This window comes from Nyctereutes procyonoides, unplaced genomic scaffold (genome assembly GCF_905146905.1).
Source record: "Nyctereutes procyonoides isolate TBG_1078 unplaced genomic scaffold, NYPRO_anot_genome, whole genome shotgun sequence".
Classification (NCBI taxonomy): domain Eukaryota; kingdom Metazoa; phylum Chordata; class Mammalia; order Carnivora; family Canidae; genus Nyctereutes; species Nyctereutes procyonoides.
This window is the reverse complement of record NW_026575142.1, coordinates 57,562,368-57,584,610: the sequence shown is the minus strand read 5'-3', so window position 1 is coordinate 57,584,610 and position 22,243 is coordinate 57,562,368. Positions and strand designations below refer to the sequence as shown.

The 22,243-nt window shown below is 34.6% G+C and overlaps 1 protein-coding gene across 2 annotated transcripts in view; it reads left to right on the top strand.

Moving 5' to 3' along the window:
* The window catches only part of IFT80 (intraflagellar transport 80), a 125,529-nt gene that overhangs the window by 18,576 nt on the left and 84,710 nt on the right, over nt 1-22,243 (top strand). The window contains exons 4-6 of one of the 2 annotated variants that reach the window (XM_055308321.1): nt 8,031-8,141; nt 9,611-9,679; nt 19,242-19,351. In XM_055308321.1, the coding sequence (XP_055164296.1) occupies nt 8,031-8,141; nt 9,611-9,679; nt 19,242-19,351 (290 nt within the window). The remainder of the gene's footprint in view (nt 1-8,030; nt 8,142-9,610; nt 9,680-19,241; nt 19,352-22,243) is intronic. The other variant, XM_055308322.1, reaches the window with a different exon arrangement.

Genomic DNA, 22,243 nt, shown 5'->3' with positions numbered 1-22,243 from the left:
TCAAATCAGATTCCACTTCTTTGGAGATAGAATTTACCATAGTTTTTTTTTAACCTGATTTTTCTGAGTCTTGATTAAGTGAGATAGTGTGTGAAAGCAGTTGGCACTTAGAAGATTGACTCTAAGTGAGCTAGAGTCAATCTAGCTAGAATTTGGCTTACCTCAGATGATAAAATGAAGGGTTGACTTAAAAAAAAAACACAAAACTTTTTATATAATTTCACATTTACCGAAAGGTAGTACAGATTATATAAATAAATCCTGCATATCCTTTATCCAAATTCATTAATTGTTAACATTTTATCCCATGTACTTTATCAGTGGCTCTCTGCCTCTCTCCCTACCCCTCTTCTCTACACACACACACACACACACACACACACACACACACACAAACGCACACACACATATTTTCCCCCTAAATATTTAAGGGTAATTTATAGACTTATAGACGTGTGACATGCGCCTTTTACCATAAATACTTAAGTGCATTTCCCAAGAATGAGGATTTTCTGGGTTTCTTTTTTTTTTTTTAAAGATTTTATTTATTTATTTGAGAGATTGAGAGTGAGCAAGAGAGAGAATACACAAGCAGGGACAGAGGGAGAGAGAGAAGCAGGCTCCCATGCTGAGCTGGGAGTCTGATGCAGGGCTTGATCCCAGGACCTTGGGATCATGACCTGAGCTGAACACAGAAGCTTAACTGATTGAGCCACCCAAGCACCCCAAGGATTTTCTGTTATATAACTACAAAACATTGATCAAAATCAGGAGATTTAACATTGATGTTATATTAAATGTACAGTTCATATACAAATTTAACAATTGTAATAACATCTTTTATAGAAATTTGTTTTTTTCTGGTACAGAATAACGCATTGCTTTTGTCATATCTCTCTAACTTTCTTTAATCTGGAGTCTCCTCAGCCTTTCTTTTATGACCTTGACAGTTTTGAATAATACAAACCTGTTTTTTCAAAAAAAAAAAAAACCTGTTTTTTCTTTATAGAGAGTCCCGCAATTTGTGTTTGTCTGATATTTCCTCATAATTAGGTTTTGCTTACACATTTTTTAAAGCAATAATTAGGGCATCAGATTGAGAGATTCATGATGCTGTTTTGACCCATTATTAGTGATATTAACTTTGATTACTTTGGAAGGTTGTATTCACTAAATTAATCCACTGTGAAGTTACTATTTTTACCTTTCAATAAAAAATCTGTGAACAGATACTTTCAAACTATGTAAAAATATTCTCTTCCTCCTTCAACTTCCTCCTACTATTTTAGCATCTATTGTTGATATTCGGCTGAATCATTATTACTCAGATGGTTGCCAAATGGTGGGTTTTTTTTAAAAAAACTCTGTAATTCCTTCCATATTGATTAGTTGATGTTCTGCTGCAAAGAAGAGTCTCCCCTCTCCTACCCATTTTTTTGTTTAATCATGTCAGATTAGACTCATAGATATTTATTTTATTTTTTTTAGTATCCTGCTGTTATAATTTTTTGATTTTGTTGTGAAAATTGCCCCACATTTGGCCAGTGGAACCCCATCTAGCCAGCTCCAGTGAATTTTCTGGAGGTGGGGTAATGTTTCCTCATCATTTTTGAGCACTTCTTTGCTGGCACAAGATGTTTAGGGCTTATCTTGTGTTTTCCCAGTTCCAGCCCTTAAATCATCCATTTCTCCAAGAAGACCTGTTCTTTTCTTTGTGCTTATTAGTATTTTAAAAACAAGATGAGAATGCTAACAATGCTGTATTTCAAGGTCCTTCAGATAGCTAAGAAATAGGGATATAAATATATATTAAGAAATATATCTACAGCTATTTCTTTCTCTTTCTTCCTCCCTTTTCCCCCTCCCTTTTCTTTCCTTCCTTTTCCTTTCTTCCTTTTCTCCTTCCTTCCTTTCCATACTAAAAACCATGAGTTCATTCTGATGCCACCAATTCAACATCACAGGGTTAATTCTAGTCTTTCTCTTTTCCATACTTAGAAACAGTGAGGGAGCCTGTTATTCTCAATATATTTACTCACTTGTTCAATTCTACAATACACATAGGTCGCTTCAGAATAGCTAATTATACTACTTCAAAAAACTGGAGTTTAATATTATTATTATTTTTTTAGTTTAATATTATTAACTTTTGCTTTTATCTTTATACTGAGTATATAGAGTTAAAGTCCTGTGTTAAAAAGTTACTTGCATTTCCCCCTTCCTTAACTGTCATGTTATTCATCTAGAGTATAGTTAAATGTATTATTTGTGTTTGTTTTTTACTTAAGTTTTCCTTTCTCCTCCATCCTTATTGATTTGATTATTTTTGAATATGTAAAACATTAACAGGGATGGTTCCACAAAGACAATGCTATATTAAAAAAAATACTCAAAGCTCTGTCACCACTCCTACCCACTCAATCCCATACACCCTATTTCTATTTACTCCCTATAGGTAAACGATCTCTTTGGTTCTGGTTTATCCTTTCTGTGTTTCTTTTGGCAAAAATAAACAGATACAGGCATATTTTCTCATTTCATCTTCTTTATTACACAGAGTCATACCATATATTTCCTTTGCATTTTCCTTTTTAAACTTAATAGTATGTGAGAATTGACTTTTATCTGGTGCATATGGACAATAAATGTTATAAGTCTTGATAATTTATGTTGTCTGAGTGTTTCTCTATTAAGATCACTTAATTACACTCAACTAAAGAATAATTGCTTGGGTCTCTATTTCAAATTGGCCTTAGAGAAAACACTTTCTGCTAGGGAAAAAATTTAATGTAAGCATGTAATTCAAAAGATAAATTTGTGAAATTTATTTAAATATATAAGTATAAATATATTGACTTAAAAATAAGATTTTATTTATTTATTTGAGAGAGAGAGAGAGCAGAGCATGAGAGAGCACATACGAGAGAGCACACAGGAGCAGGGTGGGGTGGGGCAGAACAGAGGGAAAGGGAGAAGCAGACTCCCCGCTGACATGGAGCTGGATAGGGGGCTAGAAACCAAAACAGTGGGATCATGACTTGAGCTGATACCAACTGACTGAGCCACCCAGGTGCCCCTATGACTCTTTTTTTTTTTTTAAGATTTTATTTATTTATTCATGAGAGACAGAGAGAGAGAGAGAGAGAGAGAGAGGCAGAGACACAGGCAGAGGGAGAAGCAGGCTCCATGCAGGGAGCCCGACATGGGACTCGATCCCAGGTCTCCGGGATCACACCCCAGGCTGCAGGCAGCAGTAACCCGCAGTGCCACCAGGCTGCCCGCCCCTATGACTCTTGAGAAACTATAGCATTTAATTTAATTTTTATTTTTATTGCATAAAAAAACAAATAACATTACATGCCACAGCTAGATGTGGGAAGACCTGTGAACCAAAGCAGAATAGTTGAGTATTTTCTTCTAAGCTAGGATAAGGGATATCTAGGAACTTGTGATAGACTGGAAAAATATGATAGATCAAAGAAAAGAAATGGATAAGGTAGAAAAGAGCATCCAGAAATAAAAAAAGAAATGTTTAAGACAGAAGAAAGTAGTGGGAGTTGGTCAAGGTGTTTGCTGCCGGATAAACATCTGAGGTCATTTTATATATCACAGCTGTATTCTTTGATAACCCAATACTTTAAAAAAAAATAATACTATTCTGGTTAAAAAAACACATAACAAAAAAATCTAGCCTATTAATAAGTTTTTAAATATATAGTGTGGTATTGCTAACTATAACACAACATTGTACAGCAGATCTCTAGGACTTTTTTCATTTTGTATGATGACCCAATTCTTAAATTTTTCTTCAGAATTTAATTTACTGCTCAGGAGGTTCTCTTTTCTAGTTGCCACCAACTTTCTCCTCTTGATTTTTCTCCCCCAAAGTCCAAACAAAAGAGTTACAGTTTTTGAGTCCCTCTTCTGTACAGTGTAACATTCTAAAAGAGATTCCTGAGATTTGATGGAAGGTCTTGAAATACATAGACTTTTGCCAAGTATTTTCTCTTACCAATAATTCTCTCCAACATTAATACTACTTTTTGAATATTTCATGCAGCTGTATATTACTTTTTAGAAGAGATAGTTGACACTGTAGTAAAAGATTTACATTTAAAAAATAATTGAATTATGTAAAATGCGTTAGAGGAGCTGCCATGTAAAGGAATTCTGGTATAAAATCTTTTGTAAAGCTGCTAAATTCTCCTTAAATTATATTTACTGAAAGATGGATGAGGTTTTTTTTTTAATACATTGTATTAGATATCTTAAAATAAGTCCCATATTTTATTAGTTAATATGTCTACTTAAAAATCCCACTTTAAAAAGAAATTGTGTGTTCATTTCTTTTTATCATAAGTTAGTAGTTTGTTACAGATCTCTGTGGCTTTTTGCAACCATCTGCCAAATCATTTCTGCTATTAAACAGTCTGCAAAAGTGCTCTTGTGTCCTTTTGCCTAACACCCTATTCCAAGCCCTTTCATGTTTCCATGGACATTTCCTAAGGCATTTCTAACCTTAAGAAATGTGTTTTATATAATTTTAATGTTTCCTCTGTTCTTTTTCTCTTTTATAACATTTCCCTCTTTTAAAAAAGTTTTGTTTTCTTTAACAAACAAAAGGTTAATTTTGTACCTCAGAATTTAAATATCCATGTTTGTTTTCTAAATCTATTTTTTGTTCAATAAATCAATATATTAATATAACTGTATCCATTATATTCTCTTCTCAACACCACTCCTGCAAATAATTAGAAATAAATTGATCTGTAGTTTGAGTCTTGCACTTTTAAAGATTATAGAAAAGTTGGAGAGAAGAAACAAAATAGTTAAATGGATAATTTAGGGCTTAAAATATTTACAATATGGGAGCACCTGGCCAGTTCAGTTGGTAGAGCTTACAACTCTTGATCAGGATCTTGGGTTCAAGACCCACTTTGGGTATGAATACTACTTAGAACATTTTTTAATAAATAAAAATATATATGTAATTTTATATTTATGCTTTTTGGTGGGTATAGTACTCAAGCAATCGGTACCTAGACAAAATAGATTTATTGAGTGCCAAATCTATGCAAAGAGCTGACCCTAGCTGTCGTAGTATGTGTCTTCTGTGAGGTCATAGGAAGCAAGAATAATTTTAGCACTTATCAGAAAAATCAGTATTAGGTAATTTAGGATAAAAAAAAATCAATGATCTAAATAAATACAATTTCTCAAATGTGGAATAAATTGAAAGGAAATTTCTGGATCTTTCATTTCTGATTTAAGAGTTAATTGGTTAATCTCTTTGATGATGGACTCATTCATTTTATGCAAGAGTTGTTTATTATGTGGATATTCTGTGCTAGGCAATAAGCTAACATTTAGTGAGAACAGACCTGGATAAAGTAAACAATGGCCACAGGATTAGCTTTCCTCTTACTCTATGTCATCTTTAGTTTCCTCTTTTGAGATTTTTTCCCCCTTGCGTTTTCTCTGTAAAGCAATGCATTAAAAAAGTATATCCCAATTAATTTCAAGTTGAATTCAGAATATAATAATACTATTATATAATAACATTGAATTCAGCATAATCTTATTCAGAGTTGAATAATAACAGTTAAATAATAACAGTTGAACTCAGAGTAATCTTATTACATTAAAAAATGACCCAGCAATAAATATAAAGTTAAAAGGAAGGTATGAGGAAAAGTAGATGCTGCTAGTGGGTAGTTAGATGAAGGAGAAGAGTAGCTTATTGTAGACAGCCTAGAAAATGAATGATGAGAAAAGAAAGCTATTGAATGGAATGAGAAAAAAAGAATGTCAGTGCAGTCTTTTTTATTTTTTATTTATTTATTTTTTATTTATTTATTTTAATTTAGGAGATAGTTACTGAGTTGGTTAAATTTAACAAATGCTGATTATGTAAACACACTATTGCAAATAAAAATATGACTAAGACATGGCCCCCTGCCCTGATACAGATCAGGGATCATAGCCAATAAAAAATGCTGCAACAGAGCTGCAAATAATTTGCACTGTGTGTAAAAAAAGAGGTAATGACTTTGTTAGTAAGAATGGGTAGATGGTTACAGAAATAACCACAGGGTGCTGGGTGTTAAATGTTTCAAGGCCATCTGTATTAGAGTTTTCCAGAGAAATGTTTTAAAGCTATCTCAAGCATCTGACTTAGATATATTTTTAATTAAGTGTTAATATTAAGCCAGTCTTGAAAAGCCTTAGGTTGAAAGTGAATTCAAACAAAATAAATTCTCTGAGTCAAAATTTGATGAGATAGCCACATTATTTTTTTACTTTGAAATATATATATGTTTTAATATATATGTGTATCTACATATATATATATATTGATTTGGGGGAGGTTTCTTTTTTTTTAATTTTTTTATTAATTTTTATTTATTTATGATAGTCACACAGAGAGAGAGAGAAAGAGGCAGAGACACAGGCAGAGGGAGAAGCAGGCTCCATGCACCGGGAGCCCGACGTGGGATTCGATCCTGGGTCTCCAGGATCACGCCCTGGGCCAAAGGCAGGCGCCAAACCGCTGCGCCACCCAGGGATCCCTGGGGGAGGTTTCTAATTTCACTGTACTTAGTTATTTTATTATGAGCTATATATTCCTAGATCTCATGATTTAAAAACTACACTGATCTTTTCTCAGCTTTATGTAGCATTTATTCTTTGCACAGTTGATTTGTCCCATTGAGAATCCTTAGTTTGCTTAGGTCCTTTACAGTTGTAAGTTTTTACTTTTTACCTATATATGTGTGAACTTTTTGAGGCTAGCAACCAAGTAGCCTGATCCTTTTTTTCTGCCTAGAGCCTGGCACAATATGAAATCTTTTAAGGCAAGTATTATAAAATTTGGAATTATAAATTGTTAAATTAAACAACATGGCCGTTAAACAGATGGCCCTAAAACCTTTGGCCAGTGTGAGCAAACCAAAATCTCAGTCTGTAAATGCTTCAAGGTTTTGAAATTGAAACCTAAGGGACAACCAGTCACAAATAGCCAACTAGGCCTTAAGCTATAGCCAATCAATAATTTCCTTACTTTGCTTCTACCTTTTCTCTCTAAAAGTCTCTCCCTGAACTCCTATTGGTAAAGCCCCTTCTTTACCACTTATGGTTTAGTATTGCCCAATTGGAAAATTTTTGTTCAAATAAACTCTTAAAATTTTTTGGTAGGCCTTAGTTTATTTATTTTTTATTTTTAGAGAGGGAGAAAGGAGAGGAGGGGCATAGAGAAAGAGAGAATCTTTTTTTTTAAATGAGATTGGAGGTTGGGAGGAGGAGTAGAGTGAGAGAATCTTAAGGAGGCTCCAGGCCAAGGATAGAGCCCAATGTAGGACTCAGTTTATGATCCTGAGATCATGACCTGAGCTGAAATCAAGAGTCAGATACTTAACCCACTGAGCCACCCAGGTGCCCTTGCCTCAGTTTATTTTTTTAACACCATTTAACTTTCCTAGTTGCTATTCTCTACACCTTTTCCAGCTTTTCTATAGCTTGCCAAGAAAAACACAAACAAACCCCACCAAGATTGCAAAACTCTGCTTCTCAGCCCCTCTGACCATATCCCAGAGGAGATTTATTGTTTTTCTGATCTACTGTAGCATCATATACATACTTCTATTACACCACTTGTTTCAAGGTTTTATAATTTTGTTTTCCTGCCTATTTTCCAATGGATTTGTTTTTTCCTTGAGAGTAGGAACAATTATTTGAATAGGAGTATTATTTGTCCTTAGGTCTCCAGTGCCTAGCACTATGCTAACTAGTCTAGTAGTAGGCACTCAACAGATACTTGTTGATTGAGTAAATTCTTTTTTTTTTAATTTATTTTTTATTGGAGTTCTATTTGCCAACATACAGCATAACACCCAGTGCTCATCCCATCAAGTGCCCCCCTCAGTACCCATCACCCAGTCACCCCCACCCCCCGCCCAGCTCCCTTTCTACCACCCCTTGTTCGTTTTGATTGAGTAAATTCAAATAGATTTCTCAAGTATAATTTCTTTTAGGTAAATTTCATCTAATTTCTAAGTTAGGAAGAGTGGAAAAGAGCGTAGAAGCTCACTGTGGAGCAGTTCTTGCAGGAAGATGGAATTATGAAGGAACAGCATTAGTTACAGGTAAGCTGTCTGCAAAAATGACATTTTAAATACATTTTTAATTTTATTTTTTTTAAGATTTTATTTATTCATGAGAGACACAGAAAGAGAGAGGCAGAGACATAGGCAGAGGGAGAAGCAGGCTCCATGCAGGGAGCCCGATGCAGGACTCGATCCCAGGACTCCAGGATCACACCCTGGGCCTAAGGCAGGTGCTCAACCACTGAGCTACTTAGGTGTCCTTTAAATACATTTTTTAAAGAAAAATTTTCACAGAATCAGAATATATTCTTTAGTAATAATGTATTTCATTGTTTAAGAACATATAATTGGCACAGTATTGAACTAGGCTGGTAGGTAATGTTATAATTCAGAATGTCATATTAATTATTAGTTTTATGACTTATGGAGAATGTTCTGTTGAGGCTTTTGAAATGGCTAATTATGGGGTAAATAAAAGTTGTAGTTCTTTAAATTTTAAATATCAAAATATTCTTATTTAACTGAACTTTACCTTCATTCCGTCATTCTCCCACCTCCTGCCCTATTGTAAGTATTCTCATCTTCAGCTGTGGTATTATTTATCTAATGTTGTCTAACAAATAACCCTAAAAGATAATGGCTTAAGATAATAAACATGTATTATCTCACAGTTTCTGTGGAACAAGGAACAACTTAATTTAGCTGGGTGGTTCTGTCTCAGATTCAAGATGTTGGATAGCTTAACTCACTGGAGAATTTGCCTGCAACTCTTCTTATTGTCCTGAAAGCACTTTTCTTAGAATTCTAGGATGAATATTTCAGTGAAAATGATAGCGTTATTATTTTCTTTTATTAAAATTTTTTTTTTAATTTATGATAGTCACAGAGAGAGAGAGAGAGGCAGAGACACAGGCAGAGGGAGAAGCAGGCTCCATGCACCGGGAGCCCGATGTGGGATTCGATCCCGGGTCTCCAGGATCGCACCCTGGGCCAAAGGCAGGCGCCAAACCGCTGCGCCACCCAGGGATCCCTGATAGCATTATTTGAATAATATACTCATAAATCTAAGATTAAAGGAAAAAGATAAAAATTTTTGGCATGGGAGTTAGGCTACTCTGATAAAATTATTTCAAAGTAATTTCAATTAAATTCTACAGTTATGAAACACTGTCACCTAATGAGTAAATTGTGTCTGAATTTTAAATATGTATTTTTTTTTAATTCTTTTTTTTTAACTTTTTATTTATTTATGATAGTCACAGAGAGAGAGAGAGAGGCAGAGACACAGGCAGAGGGAGAAGCAGGCTCCATGCACCGGGAGCCCGACGTGGGATTCGATCCCGGGTCTCCAGGATCGCGCCCTGGGCCAAAGGCAGGCGCCAAACCGCTGCGCCACCCAGGGATCCCTTAAATATGTATTAATATAGATATACTGATTTTTATATGCGAATTTCATGTTTAAATTTATTTCCTATAGATAAAAATATCAATTATTTTTCTCTTTATAGTTGGAGAAGATGGACAAATAAAAATCTGGTCAAAGACTGGGATGCTAAGATCAACTTTAGCTCAGCAAGGTATGTGTAATAATCAAATAAGATATCTTAATAGTTCCCTTTAAAAACTATTATAGTTCCTAAGACTGATTTAGGTAAGATTCAAAACTTGAAATCTCTCTCCTTTTTTTATTTTTTTTAAGATTTTATTTATTTATTTATTTGAGAGAAACCATGCATGCATGCACATGAACAGAGGGGAGGGGCAGAGGGAGAAGGAGAGAATCCCAGCAGACTCCCCACTGAGCAGGAAGCCTGACTCAGGGCTTGATCTCATGTCTTGGAGATCATGACCTGAGTTGAAATCAAGAGTTGGATGCTTAACCAACTAAGCCACCCAGGCATCTTGAAATCTCTCATTTCTGTTTATTCTTTTTCCTTTTATTTTCCTTGTTGCCTGATATTCCATGGTAACTGTATTATTTGAGTCAAGAAATATAAGAAACACTCGAGTATATAAATGCAGTTAAAGGCTGATGATTCTTTTCAAAATTATTCTGAATCCTTATGAGCATATACATGCATGTATTATGAACATATAGCATCTCTGGAATAGGATGGAATGTATAGTTAAGTAAATAATAGTAATAGAGATATTGAAAGTAACTCCTAACTTTAAAAGTCCTAATAACCTCATAATATTATCACCCCTTCTGCATTGTATTGTATATTTGATATCTATACTAATGGAGAGGAGCAGATACCCTGATGATCCAAAACTTGGTAGAGTATCACTACTTAAAGCAGGGTCTCAGTTTTCCATGTTAGTTGGAAAGAAATGTCCATAAAGTCAATCTGGTGGTCATTCCTATTGGGATTCACATTACATATGGGTTTTTTTGTTGTGTGTGTGTGTGTGTGTGTGTGTGTGTGTGTGTAGCAGATTTATTTTATTAAAGATTTTATTTTGAGAGAGAGAGAGAGAGAGAGAGAGAGAGAGAGCATGCTAGAGACTACAAGTGGTGAGAGGGAAAAGCAGGCTGGCCATCTAGTAGGGTACCCAATGCAGGGCTCCATCCCAAGACCTTGGGATCATGACCTGAGCTGAAGGCAGCCACTTAACCGACTGAGCCACTCAGGTGCCCCTGTGTATGTAGCAGATTTATTTTCCTAATTAGATTTTATGTGGGAATAGTAAAGCAGTTTTCATTTTGACCTGAACATGTATCAGTTGATCTTCATAGATAGGTAGCAGATTATTCTTCAGAATTATATGATAAAGTCATATTGTGAAGCATCTCTAGTAACAGACTTCCAAAAATTTCCAGATTTCATTTTTTAAGTCACGTTTACTCTTAGGATAGTGTTGAAATAGTTGTATTTCTTTAGCTACACATTAGCTAAATTTTAGCAAAGGGTAACCATAAATACTAGGTAGTGGTTATCTAGGTAACCATAAATAATACCTGATAGTAGTTATCTCCTGAGGTTAATATTTGAAGCACAGAAATGTTGATGAAATTCAATTTATCCATTTTTTTTCTCTGCTTCTGCTTTTGGTGTCATATCTAAGAATCCATTGGCTAATTGAAAGTCATGAAGATTTAGACCTCTATTTTCAAGTCTTTTTTTTTTTTTTTTTTTATGATAGGCACACAGTGAGAGAGAGAGAGGCAGAGACACAGGCAGAGGGAGAAGCAGGCTCCATGCACCGGGAGCCCGACATGGGATTCGATCCCGGGTCTCCAGGATCGCGCCCTGGGCCAAAGGCAGGCGCCAAACCGCTGCGCCAACCAGGGATCCCTAGACCTCTATTTTCTGTTAAAAGTTTTATAGTTTCAGTGTTTACATTTAGGTTTACAATCCATTTTTTTTTCAAAGATTTTATTCATGAGAGACACAGAGAGAGAGACACACACACCCACACACACACACAGGCAGAGGGAGAAGCAGGCTCCATGCAGGGAGCCGATGTGGGACTTGATCCTGGGAATCCAGGATCATGCCCTGGGCTGAAGGCAGGCGCCACACCGCTGAGCCACCCAGGGATCCCCTACAATCCATTTTGAATTAGTTTTTGTATATGATGTTTATTTTGGAGAGGGATGGTTGATACCCTTTTTCTTTCCTTCCAAATAGATGGGTAAATAAGTTCTCTTAAAAAGCTAAAATACTGATTAGGTCGTATGATATAGGTAATTTTATTATGTCTTCATCATATCATGTAATGATATTTTCCATTGGCATGCTACATTGCTGTAATTTTCTTAGCATTGGCTTTGAAAGGGCTGATCTTTTTTTTTTTTTTTAAAGATTTTATTTGTTTATTCATGAGAGAGACCGAGAGGCAGAGACACAGGCAGAGGGAGAAACAGGCTCCATGCAGGGAGCCCGACATAGGACTCGATCCCGGGTCTCCAGGATCAGGCCCTGGGCTGAAGGCAGCACTAAACCGCTGAGCCACTGGTCTGCCCAGGGCTGATCATTTTTATCTCATTTGAATCTTACTTATTCTCCTCATTCATGGCTAATTATGAGATTCATGAGCAAAATTAAATTATATAGATTTTCTTATTTTAGTTAGCCTATTGGTATTTCAAGATAATCAGATATCTTTTTTTTAGACTCAGAATTACAGATTTACAGGACGCCTGGGTGGCTTAGAGGTTGAGCATCTGCCTTTGGCTCAGGATGTGATCTCAGAGTCCTGGGATCGAGTCCCACATCAGGCTTCCTGCATGGAGCCTGCTTCTCCCTCTACCTATGTCTCTGCCTCTCTGTCTCTATCTGTGTCTCTCATGAATAAATAAATAAAAGCTTAAAAAAAAAAAGAATTACAGACTTACTATAAAACTATGCATCTGATTTTGGGTTGTTTTTTTTTTTTAATTTTTATGTATTTATAATAGTCACACACAGAGAGACAGAGAGAGAGAGAGAGAGAGAGAGAGAGAGAGAGAGAGAGGCAGAGACATAGGCAGAGGGAGAAGCAGGCTCCATGCACCGGGAGCCCGACATGGGATTCAATCTCGGGTCTCCAGGATCACGCCCTGAGCCAAAGGCAGGCGCCAAACCACTGCGCCACCCAGGGATCCCTGATTTTGGGGTTTTTGATTGTGGGTACCACTCACACTTTCCTAATAAGGCATGGACTTTTCCTGTTTTATCTCTGGGAAAAATCATTGGAAAAATTAAGTTATAATGATCTTAACATGGAAGGAAAAAAATCTGTGGTTATTTATAAGGTTTATTTGATTTATTAGAGACTACAACTTTTGAGGGCTGATTATGAACTACTGAGAGCTGGATGCTAAAGACTCAAGTAAGGAGGCCAAAGTAGGTGGGTTAGGGGACTCCTGCCTCCTTTTAGGGGAAAAATTTTAAATTTTGGCAAAAAATAAAATAATATAAGCTTGAGTTATTGTAAAACTTAGAATTCAGTGAAAAATGTTGAAAGTATTCTTGTAATTTTTACTACGTTTGTGTTAATTATATTTTTTGATGAATAGAAAATTCCTGAATTCATTTTTTTAGAAATAGGCATTTTATTTATTTGTGTATTTGTTTGTTTTTAGAGATTTATTCATTTACTTTAGAGAGAGAGAACACATTTATATGAGTAGAAGGAGGGGCAGAGGGAGAGAGTCTTCAAGCAGACTCCCCACTGAGCACGGAGTCCATCATAGGGCTCTATCTCATGACCCAAGAGATCATGACCTGACCTGAACCAAGAGTTGGACACTTAACTGATTTAGCCACCCAGGCACCCTCCGAATTCATTTCTTAATGATTGGAGCCAGATATATAGATAGAAAAAGTCATGGTCATCACCTTCTCCCCTAATACAGAGAAAGCATTAATCTCAAGTTGTGTTTTTTTTAAAAATTGACTTAGTTTAAAAACAATTCTTACTGGTACCTATGAGGAGTTATTTTCCCTTATAAAAATAACGTATGCACCAGAGGTAATTATAATTGTGATATATATGTGTGTGTGTGTATATATATATATATATATATATATATATATATATAAAATTGTGTAGCATTGTGTATTTTAATTATGGGCTAAATTGTGTTATATTGTATATGTTAATTAATTATAGGCTAAAATTGGAATAGAGTTATACTATAAACCTTTGAGGACATTTCCCCCTCACTGTATTCAAAAGGAAGAATGGAATGAGAAAAATGGAACCTATCTATAATGAATTTAGTAAAGGAGGTAAACTGGAAATATAAATAACTGTAACATAGGCAGGATGTTTTTGTTACTCTAAGGTGCTGTGAAAGGACAGGAAAGCAGAGATTATTGCTTTGAGGGGAGAGAAAGTATCAGAAAGGCTTCTTGGCAAATATCGGGATATCTTTTTTTTTTCTCTCCTCTCTCTGAGAGGGAGAGAGGGGAGGGCCAGAGGGAAAAGGAGAGAGAATCTTAAACAAACTCCATGTTCAGCACAGAGTCCGATGTGGGGCTTGATCTCACAATCCCGAGATCGTGATCTGAGCTGAAACCAAGAATCGGACGCTCAACTGACTGAGCCACCCAGGTGCCCCTAGAATATCTTTTGATTTGGCTTTGAAGGATAAAGAAATCATGGAAGGAAGTGGCATTGTTGGCAATGGAGTGGAGCTGTGGAGGAAGTTAGATGATCAGAGGTATAGAGGCAGAACAGCATAAGGCATGAAAGTCAGGTGAATGGGAGCAGACCCTTGGGCTAGAGGGTAGACTGTATGAGGGATAGTATTACCAGAGACACCAAGACATTGATGGTGTTGGATGCTAAATGAAGCGGTTTTGATTTTATTCTATAAGCATACCAAATTAAAAAAAATAAGCAGGAGAATAAGAGATAAAAAGATATCTTAGAAACATAAACTTAGCAGTAATATGTAGGATAAATTAGAGGAAATAGATATTAAATGGGGTGGCCAGCAACAGACACATCAAAAGATCTCAACATCACTCACCATCAGGGAAATGCAATTCAAAATCACAGTGGGATTTCACCGTACACCTGTCAGAATGGCTAAAATAAAAAAAGATAAGAAACAAGTGTGGGTGAAGATGTGGAGAACAAGGAATCCTCATGCGCTGTTGGTAGGAATGTAAGTTAGTATAGCCACTGTGAAAAACAGTATAGAGGTTCTTAAAAACAGAAATGCCGTATGATCCAGTAATTCTACTATTGGGTATTTACCCAAACAAAACGAAAACACTAATTCAGAAAGACATATGCACCCCTATGTTTATTGCAGCCTTATTTACAATAGTCATGATATAGATGCAACCTAAGTGTCCATCAATAGATGAATGGATAAAGAAAATGTGGTATATATGTACAATAGAATATCATGCAGCCATAAAAAGGATGAGATCATGTCACTTGAGACAACATGGATGAGTCTAGAGGGTATCATGCTAAGTGAAGTAAGTCAGAGAGAGACAAATACCATATGATTTCATTCATATGTGGAATCTAAAAACCAAACGAATAAACAAAAAGTAGAATCTGACCTTATAACAAACTGATGGTAGAGGGAAGTGGCTAGGGATATGGTAAAATGGGAGAAGGGGAGTGGAAGATACAGGCTTCCAGTTATGAAATGAGTCAGTCACAGGAACAAGGCACAGCATAGGGAATATAGTCAATGATATTGTAATAGCATTGTATGATGACAGATGGCAGCTACATTTGTGGTGAACATAGCATAATACATAGAGAAGTAGAATCACTATGTTGTACACCTGAAACTAATGTAACATTGTGTGTCAACTGAATCAAAAAAATTAAAAATAATAACAAAAATGAAAAAAATGGGGGTGACCAGTAAGGAGGTTACTGGAATGTTCTGTGCTAGCATGCATTAAGGCTTGAACAGAGGCAGTGATTACAGTTGAAAAGAAGTGAATAGTTCTTACAGGCTGAGAGGAATGGATATCCTCTAAGAGGTATAAATAATTCAGAGAGAAGAATAAACTAGGGTATATGTGTAGAGTGATGATAGTTTTGAATGTGTAGAGTTTGAAGAAGTCTTTGGGGCAAGTGGAAATACTGCATGAGGGCTTAGAGGTAAAGGCTAAAATATTGTTGTGAGAGTCAGTTGTAGAAAGGTCAAGGGTGAAGCTATAGGGGAAGTTGAAATCCCCAAGGGAGACATGGCTGAGGATAGAAACTAAAAATACAAATGCATTCATTTAAGTTTTTACTCTGTACTGACCCAGTGACATATACAATGAAAAAGTTGCTTTTTTGTGGAATAAATCTCACTTGATTACTTACTGTTAGTATATCACTACAAGTAGAATGAAATAATTCTTGGTTATTTCATTCTTGATGATTTGGCAACCAAAAAAAAAAGAGTTCCTACTATCATGATGAACAACACAATAAATAACTGGTTTCTTATTGCATTACAAAGTAATTTCTAGTAGTAGTAGGTAATAGATAGTTCTTATATAGTATCAGACTCTGCTTGCTCTAACTACTTTACTTATATTCACCCAGTGTAGACTTATATTGCATTCAAGGCAAAGATAGCTAATACTTTATTGTTATAGTGAAGAGTTTGTTTCAAAAGCATTCTTAAAAACATGCAAAAACATTTTTAGGGGCTACTTTTTAGTATAAGTGTGAAAAACATGGTATATTTGGCCATGTACTTCCTTAAAACAATCGAAATACATTTTTGTCTCCTCTTCTGTGGTTTAAAATGCCTTCAACAGGTTGAAAGAATTTAGATAATTTGTTTTACAGAGAGATAAGGGTCTGACATTTAACACAACCCCAGGTGCATGTGGTTTCTTAAAAAATGTCAAAAAGGTCACATGATCTTAGTGTACAAAGTCAGAAAAACAAGATCTTTTTGAGCGTCTTAACTGAAATGGAACATAAATAAAAATTCCCAATATAAAAAGCAAGAAATTATTTAATTATTATGAAACTACTTTTGTTTTTTGTCCATTTTGGGGGGTTAATGTTGGAATTAATAACATTACATTATTTGCTAAACTTTTTATTGAAAACTTATTTAACCGGAAGGCTATAGTTGTTATTTTCATATTGACTTTGCAAGGTGAAGTGTAGCATTGAGAGTAATTCAGTGCTTTAATAAGCATATTTAAAATTTTTTTTAAAGTATTACAGATTTGTTTGAAATGGAAGTGGGATGGATTTCATCATAAAAGAAATGATTATTTTCTTTATGAAGCTAACGTTTCACTTTCAATAATGATCTTCATCAGTAATTGGAAGTTGTATAATGTATCTCCTTTTAGAAAAGAAAACATTCATACATACAGTAGTTTCACACTTAACATTTTATTGTAAATATAGGAGATGAATATAATGAAGACTTCTAGTTCTTGATGTTATATCCATTTTGAATATTAACAGGAAGATTAAACTAATGAGACTTAGCTAATATCTTATCTCTCATAACCCTATATTTGTTCTTTGATTGAACCAATGTGATTAAAAGCCACATGTTAAATAGCAAAGGAATTGCTTAACTTTTCCTCTATAAGCTTATTTTGTTTTATACTATAAGTTCTTATACTTTTTTTGACATTGGTATTGTTTTAAAATATTTTATAAACAGGAAATGGATAAACTCCCAAGTCCCAACAGGGAAGAAAAGTATTTTGAAGATTTATAAGATTTATAAGCAAGGAAATGGTGACACAGCTAACTTAATGAGGCCACAAATTCTATGGTAAAGAGGACAAAAGCGTCCCTAGCTCCTCATCCTATACCCCAGCTGTGCCTTTTACCACAACTAAAGGGCTAGAGTCACATCCTGTATAACTCAATGGGAGTTGTATTTACTGAATTATTTCCTTGGGGGTAGTTGTTTGTCATAGGTTAGTGTAAACCCCAGAAAGTATAATTTTAGTATTCATGATGGTTTGATAGTCTTTAATTAAAATATATTAATTTGTTTTTTTTTGTATAATAATTACAACTGAAGTAATGGAAATAAGGTACCTATAATATAAGCTTTCTACCCTATCAAATAAGTTTTCCACCCATATTCCCTTCCAGTACTCCAGAGGAGCCACATTTGATATATCTGAATTTTGATTTATATTTTCTGAGGAGTTTATTAGAGTTGAATTCTGTTGGTGATTTACATGTGAAATCCAGGTCAGCTTCTGGCTACTTTGAGAGACTATTCCAAGAGAATGTACTTACCAAGTACCAAAGAAGCGCCTTCTGAGTGAGGCTGGGCATCTGTGGGTTCCTCTGATACAGAAAAATCCTAGATGTCATCGACTGTATAGCATATTTAGACTCAATATAATATTTAAACTAAATCATGAAAGGCATGCTTCAGGATTTTTTGGACTAGGTCTAAACTAGACTTTCTGAATCACTTAAACCACTGAGACTCGCTCACAGTTGAATTACATTCTGATTGGGAAGAAAATGGAATGAAAGAAGTAGGGTACCAATTGAACACAAGCCTTTATCTTACTGAAATTTACTCCCTGTTGATTAGCATGGGTTGGGTTTCCCACTTAAATTAACAATTAAATCTATTGATTGCCCATAAATCCTCAGATTCAGATTTCATTTTACTAAGAATGTCTTATTCACGAAAGTCGACTGCTACAGTAGTCTGACTTAGGAGCTCAAGACAATTTTTGAAAACTTGGCTTTAGGAATATAAATGGATTAATATTTCACAGATTAATTGTATGACCTTGATTCAGCTTCCTAATGGATAATAACTGGGTCAGACAGTGGGGTACAGATTGTTTAATGCTTTAGGTAGCTATAATCATTTTTTTAAAAGTAGGCTCAAGTAAAGTACAGTCTTCCAGAAGATATTAGATAATATAGAAAGGGGTGGAGTTAAAAAATACCTTCTCTAAATTCCTATCCTAGGAAATTTAAAGTAATTTATAGAATGGCACGTGAATCAAACATGTACTTTTCCCCTGAAAGTGTAAGTCACCTTCATCCTGGTTATATGGTGTCTGAAACCTTCTTAGCTTAGCTTTCAGGCCAAAGCCACACTATAGCAAAACTTTCCCTAATCTAATATTTAATTTGCCATTTATAAATTCATAGGTAGGAAGGATAGATCATTTTGGGGTAGGGTATTTGTGTCCATTAGAGAACTGCTTAAAGCAGCAGATGAGTGTAGGTCTATTGCTTGTAGTAACCTCAGTAATGGGAATTAATCAATAAGGTGAATATACCATATATATTTTTGTATGGAAAATTTAAGTCATCTTATGCATTGAGTCCATTTAAGCATAGATGGCTGTTGGTGGGAAATGATAACTCATGACTTTTCTGATTCTTCTTTATACCCTAAAATAATGAAATGTATTTATTTTATGTTTTATATTTCAATAGCACACTATACTGAATTCCTAAAAACACCTATCATATTTTCTCAGCAAGATCAAAATTAGTTAAAAATAGTTTTTCAGTTGCTTACAGTAGATTTTCAATGGTCAATATTAACTCAGTCTGTGTTTCAGTGTCAGGCTATGGTCCAATTTGAAAGGGCCATTGAATAAGAAGGAAACAAAATGACACCCTACATTGCTTTTTTGATCCTTTTAAATCTCTTATTATAAGGCATAATAATGAAAATCTATTGTTTTTTTTTTCTTTTCCTTTTTACAGGAACACCAGTATATTCAGTAGCATGGGGCCCTGATTCAGAAAAGGTTCTTTACACAGCAGGCAAGCAGTTGATCATTAAACCTCTTCAACCAAATGCTAAAGTTTTACAGGTACTTTTCAGGCATTTGTAAACTGTTATCAGGATCTGCTGAACTGCTAAGTGAGAGGTCACTTTCTTAAGAGTCCCTTTCTTCTGGGTGGTCTTTTTGTCTGAGGCTTTTAAGTGTGTGCTTTTATTGGCCTTTATTACAGAATAGGGGATATCTGGTTATGTTTCTAACAAGGTTCACTTCCTCCTTATTTCAACTTACATTATACCAGTAAATCATAAATGTGTTTTGAGTTACTAAATTGTCACATGATTTGGCATGATAGGCATCTTTGAATTTAGCGGAGTCAGCCTCACATGTATAGATTTGAGACAAAACAGGACAAAATCATAAAACTTTAAAAACTTGTTTAGACTGTTTTTTATTACTATAACTAGCATCCTCCTCCTCTTCAATACACTTAAGTTTTCTCTAAGACCTTAGCATTCTTTTAGAATTTTTAGAGTGGAGGGGTTGTCAGTGTAATGTTTAGAACAAATTAGGTGTATATAATTTAACTAACTATATAGAAGCAAAACAATGGTGACAGTTAAGACAGGTCAGAGTATGACAAATTAATGGAAAATTTTTAAGCCTGTATTCAGGATTTTTGATGTTTGATTTCAGTGTTAAAAGGCAGAATCATTTTCTTCATATTTTGATAATGACATGGTAGTGTGGATAATAAAAATACAGGCTTCAGAGTTAGTCACTTGGTTTCAAAAGTTCACTTATTTACCTGAACGTAACTTTAGGCAAGTTAAAAAGTATCTTTGATTCTCAGCTTTCTCATCTCTTAGTTGTGATGCTAATTCCTATTTATAGGATTGTTGTGAGGATTAAATGAGTTAAATTGCAAAGTGCGTATGACAGTCTGTACAAAAAGCATATTGAGTGTATACAGTAAGCATTCAATACAGAGTTGTTACTATAGATATTACTATGTGAGTTATTATATCATCTCAACCTTTTAATCAGTCCTTAATAAATTAGAGCCAAAGAGACCAGAAAAAAGATGTAGAATGAGTCCTAAGTAAGAGATTTGGTGCTGGAGATTAAACAGCTACAAAGGGTATAAAAGTATTTTAAGAAGTATCAGATTTAACAGTTGATTAGGTAGAGATTTTGGGGTGTAAGGAGATAGAAATGACATTGAGTTTCCATATTTATAATTTCTGTGTAGATTATGTTATATATATTTCATAAAGTCAATATGCATTTACATTTTTACTGCATGCAGAACACTCTGCTAAGAACTGTGGGACAAACAAGAAATAGAAGATACAAGTCCTTACTTGCTCTTAGGCAGCTAAGGTAAAGAATTTGGGCAAATGGAAGAAACTGAAAGAGAACTAGTCCTGCTTGCCTGTAGTCAAAATCCTTCCATACCTCTAAATTCCAAAAATCTGCAGAACCAGGAAAGATGAATCTTTCGGTTTATAGTTATGTGATTTATTGAGATACTTAAACTTAGGCTTATATAATGAAACTCAGAAAGATACCATATATTACCATTAGTAAATTATAGTTTAGTGGTTTAGGTAGAACCTTTGGGCTAGCACAGAGTGGAGTGAAAGAAAAGTACCCATTAAAAGAAAAAAAGAAAGGAAAAAAAAAAGTACCCATTGCTAAAATTCAACTAGAGTGGAAGAGGAGTTAAAGTATAATTAGTAACTTAATGCAAATTTTCTTTTTTTTTTTCTTTTTGGCAAACTAAAGCTGTAGCAGTTTTCCTGGGCATAAACACATATTCAGATTTAGATTGTCCACAAAAAATACAAACTGTATTCTTGCTTGTAAAATACGGTTCAAAAGTATATACCTGATTTCCCTTAAAAGCTCTAGAGACTCTTCTAGAGACCCAGAACTTGGTTTTATAGTAAGGAGACTTTTGTTTATTTATTCATTCAGTGAAAATGTAGTATATACATACTATATACCAGATACTATGCCACGTGAGAGATAACACAGAATGAAACAGAACATGGTTCCGGCCCTCAAGGAGCTTGTTGTTCAAAGGAATTTTACAAAATGTTTGGTTCATTGAGAAATAATTGATAACTTTCTATGGCTTATGTATAATATATAAATATAAGTAGTATATAAATAATCCTAAATCATAGTATAAGGAAAGTTTAAATTGTATTTTGTCCCTAACTTTTGAATATGCAAAAATTTATTTTTGTAGCTTTGAAATGAGACTCTTGAGAATCTCTATGTATGTGTGTGTGTGTGTGTGTGTGTGTGTATACATATCTGTGTCTATATATTGTTATTTTTGTCCTTGAAGATTATTTCAAAATATATTAATTTGGTAGTAAATTGTGTGAATGCTTTTTAAAGTATATTATCAAAATTTGTTTTTGAGAGCATATATTTTTATATATTTTGAGTAAAACAAGCTATGAATTATTGCTTATTCTTAGAACTTATTTGACCCTAATTTAATATTTTACTCTGTGTACATTAAGAGCGAAAGGTTGGGCTGTTGTTCAACATAGTGCTAGAAGTCGTAGCATCAGCAATCAGACAACAAAAAGAAATAAAAGGCATCCAAATAGGCAAGAAATAAGTCAAACTTTTATTCTTCGCAGATGACATGATTCTCTATGTAAAAAAACTGAAACACTCCAGCAAAAAATTGTTAGAACTGATACAGGAATTCAGCAAAGTCGCAGGATATAAAATCAGTGCATAGACATCTGTTACATTTCTATACACCAATAATGAAGCAGCAGAAAGAGAAATCAAGGAATTGATCCCTTTTATTATTGCTCTAAAAACCATAAGATATCTAGGAATAAATCTAACCAAAGAGGTAAAAGATCTGTACTCTGAAAACTATAGAACACTTGTGAAAGAAATTGAGGAAGATGCAAAGAAATCGACAAACATTCCATGCTCATGGATTGG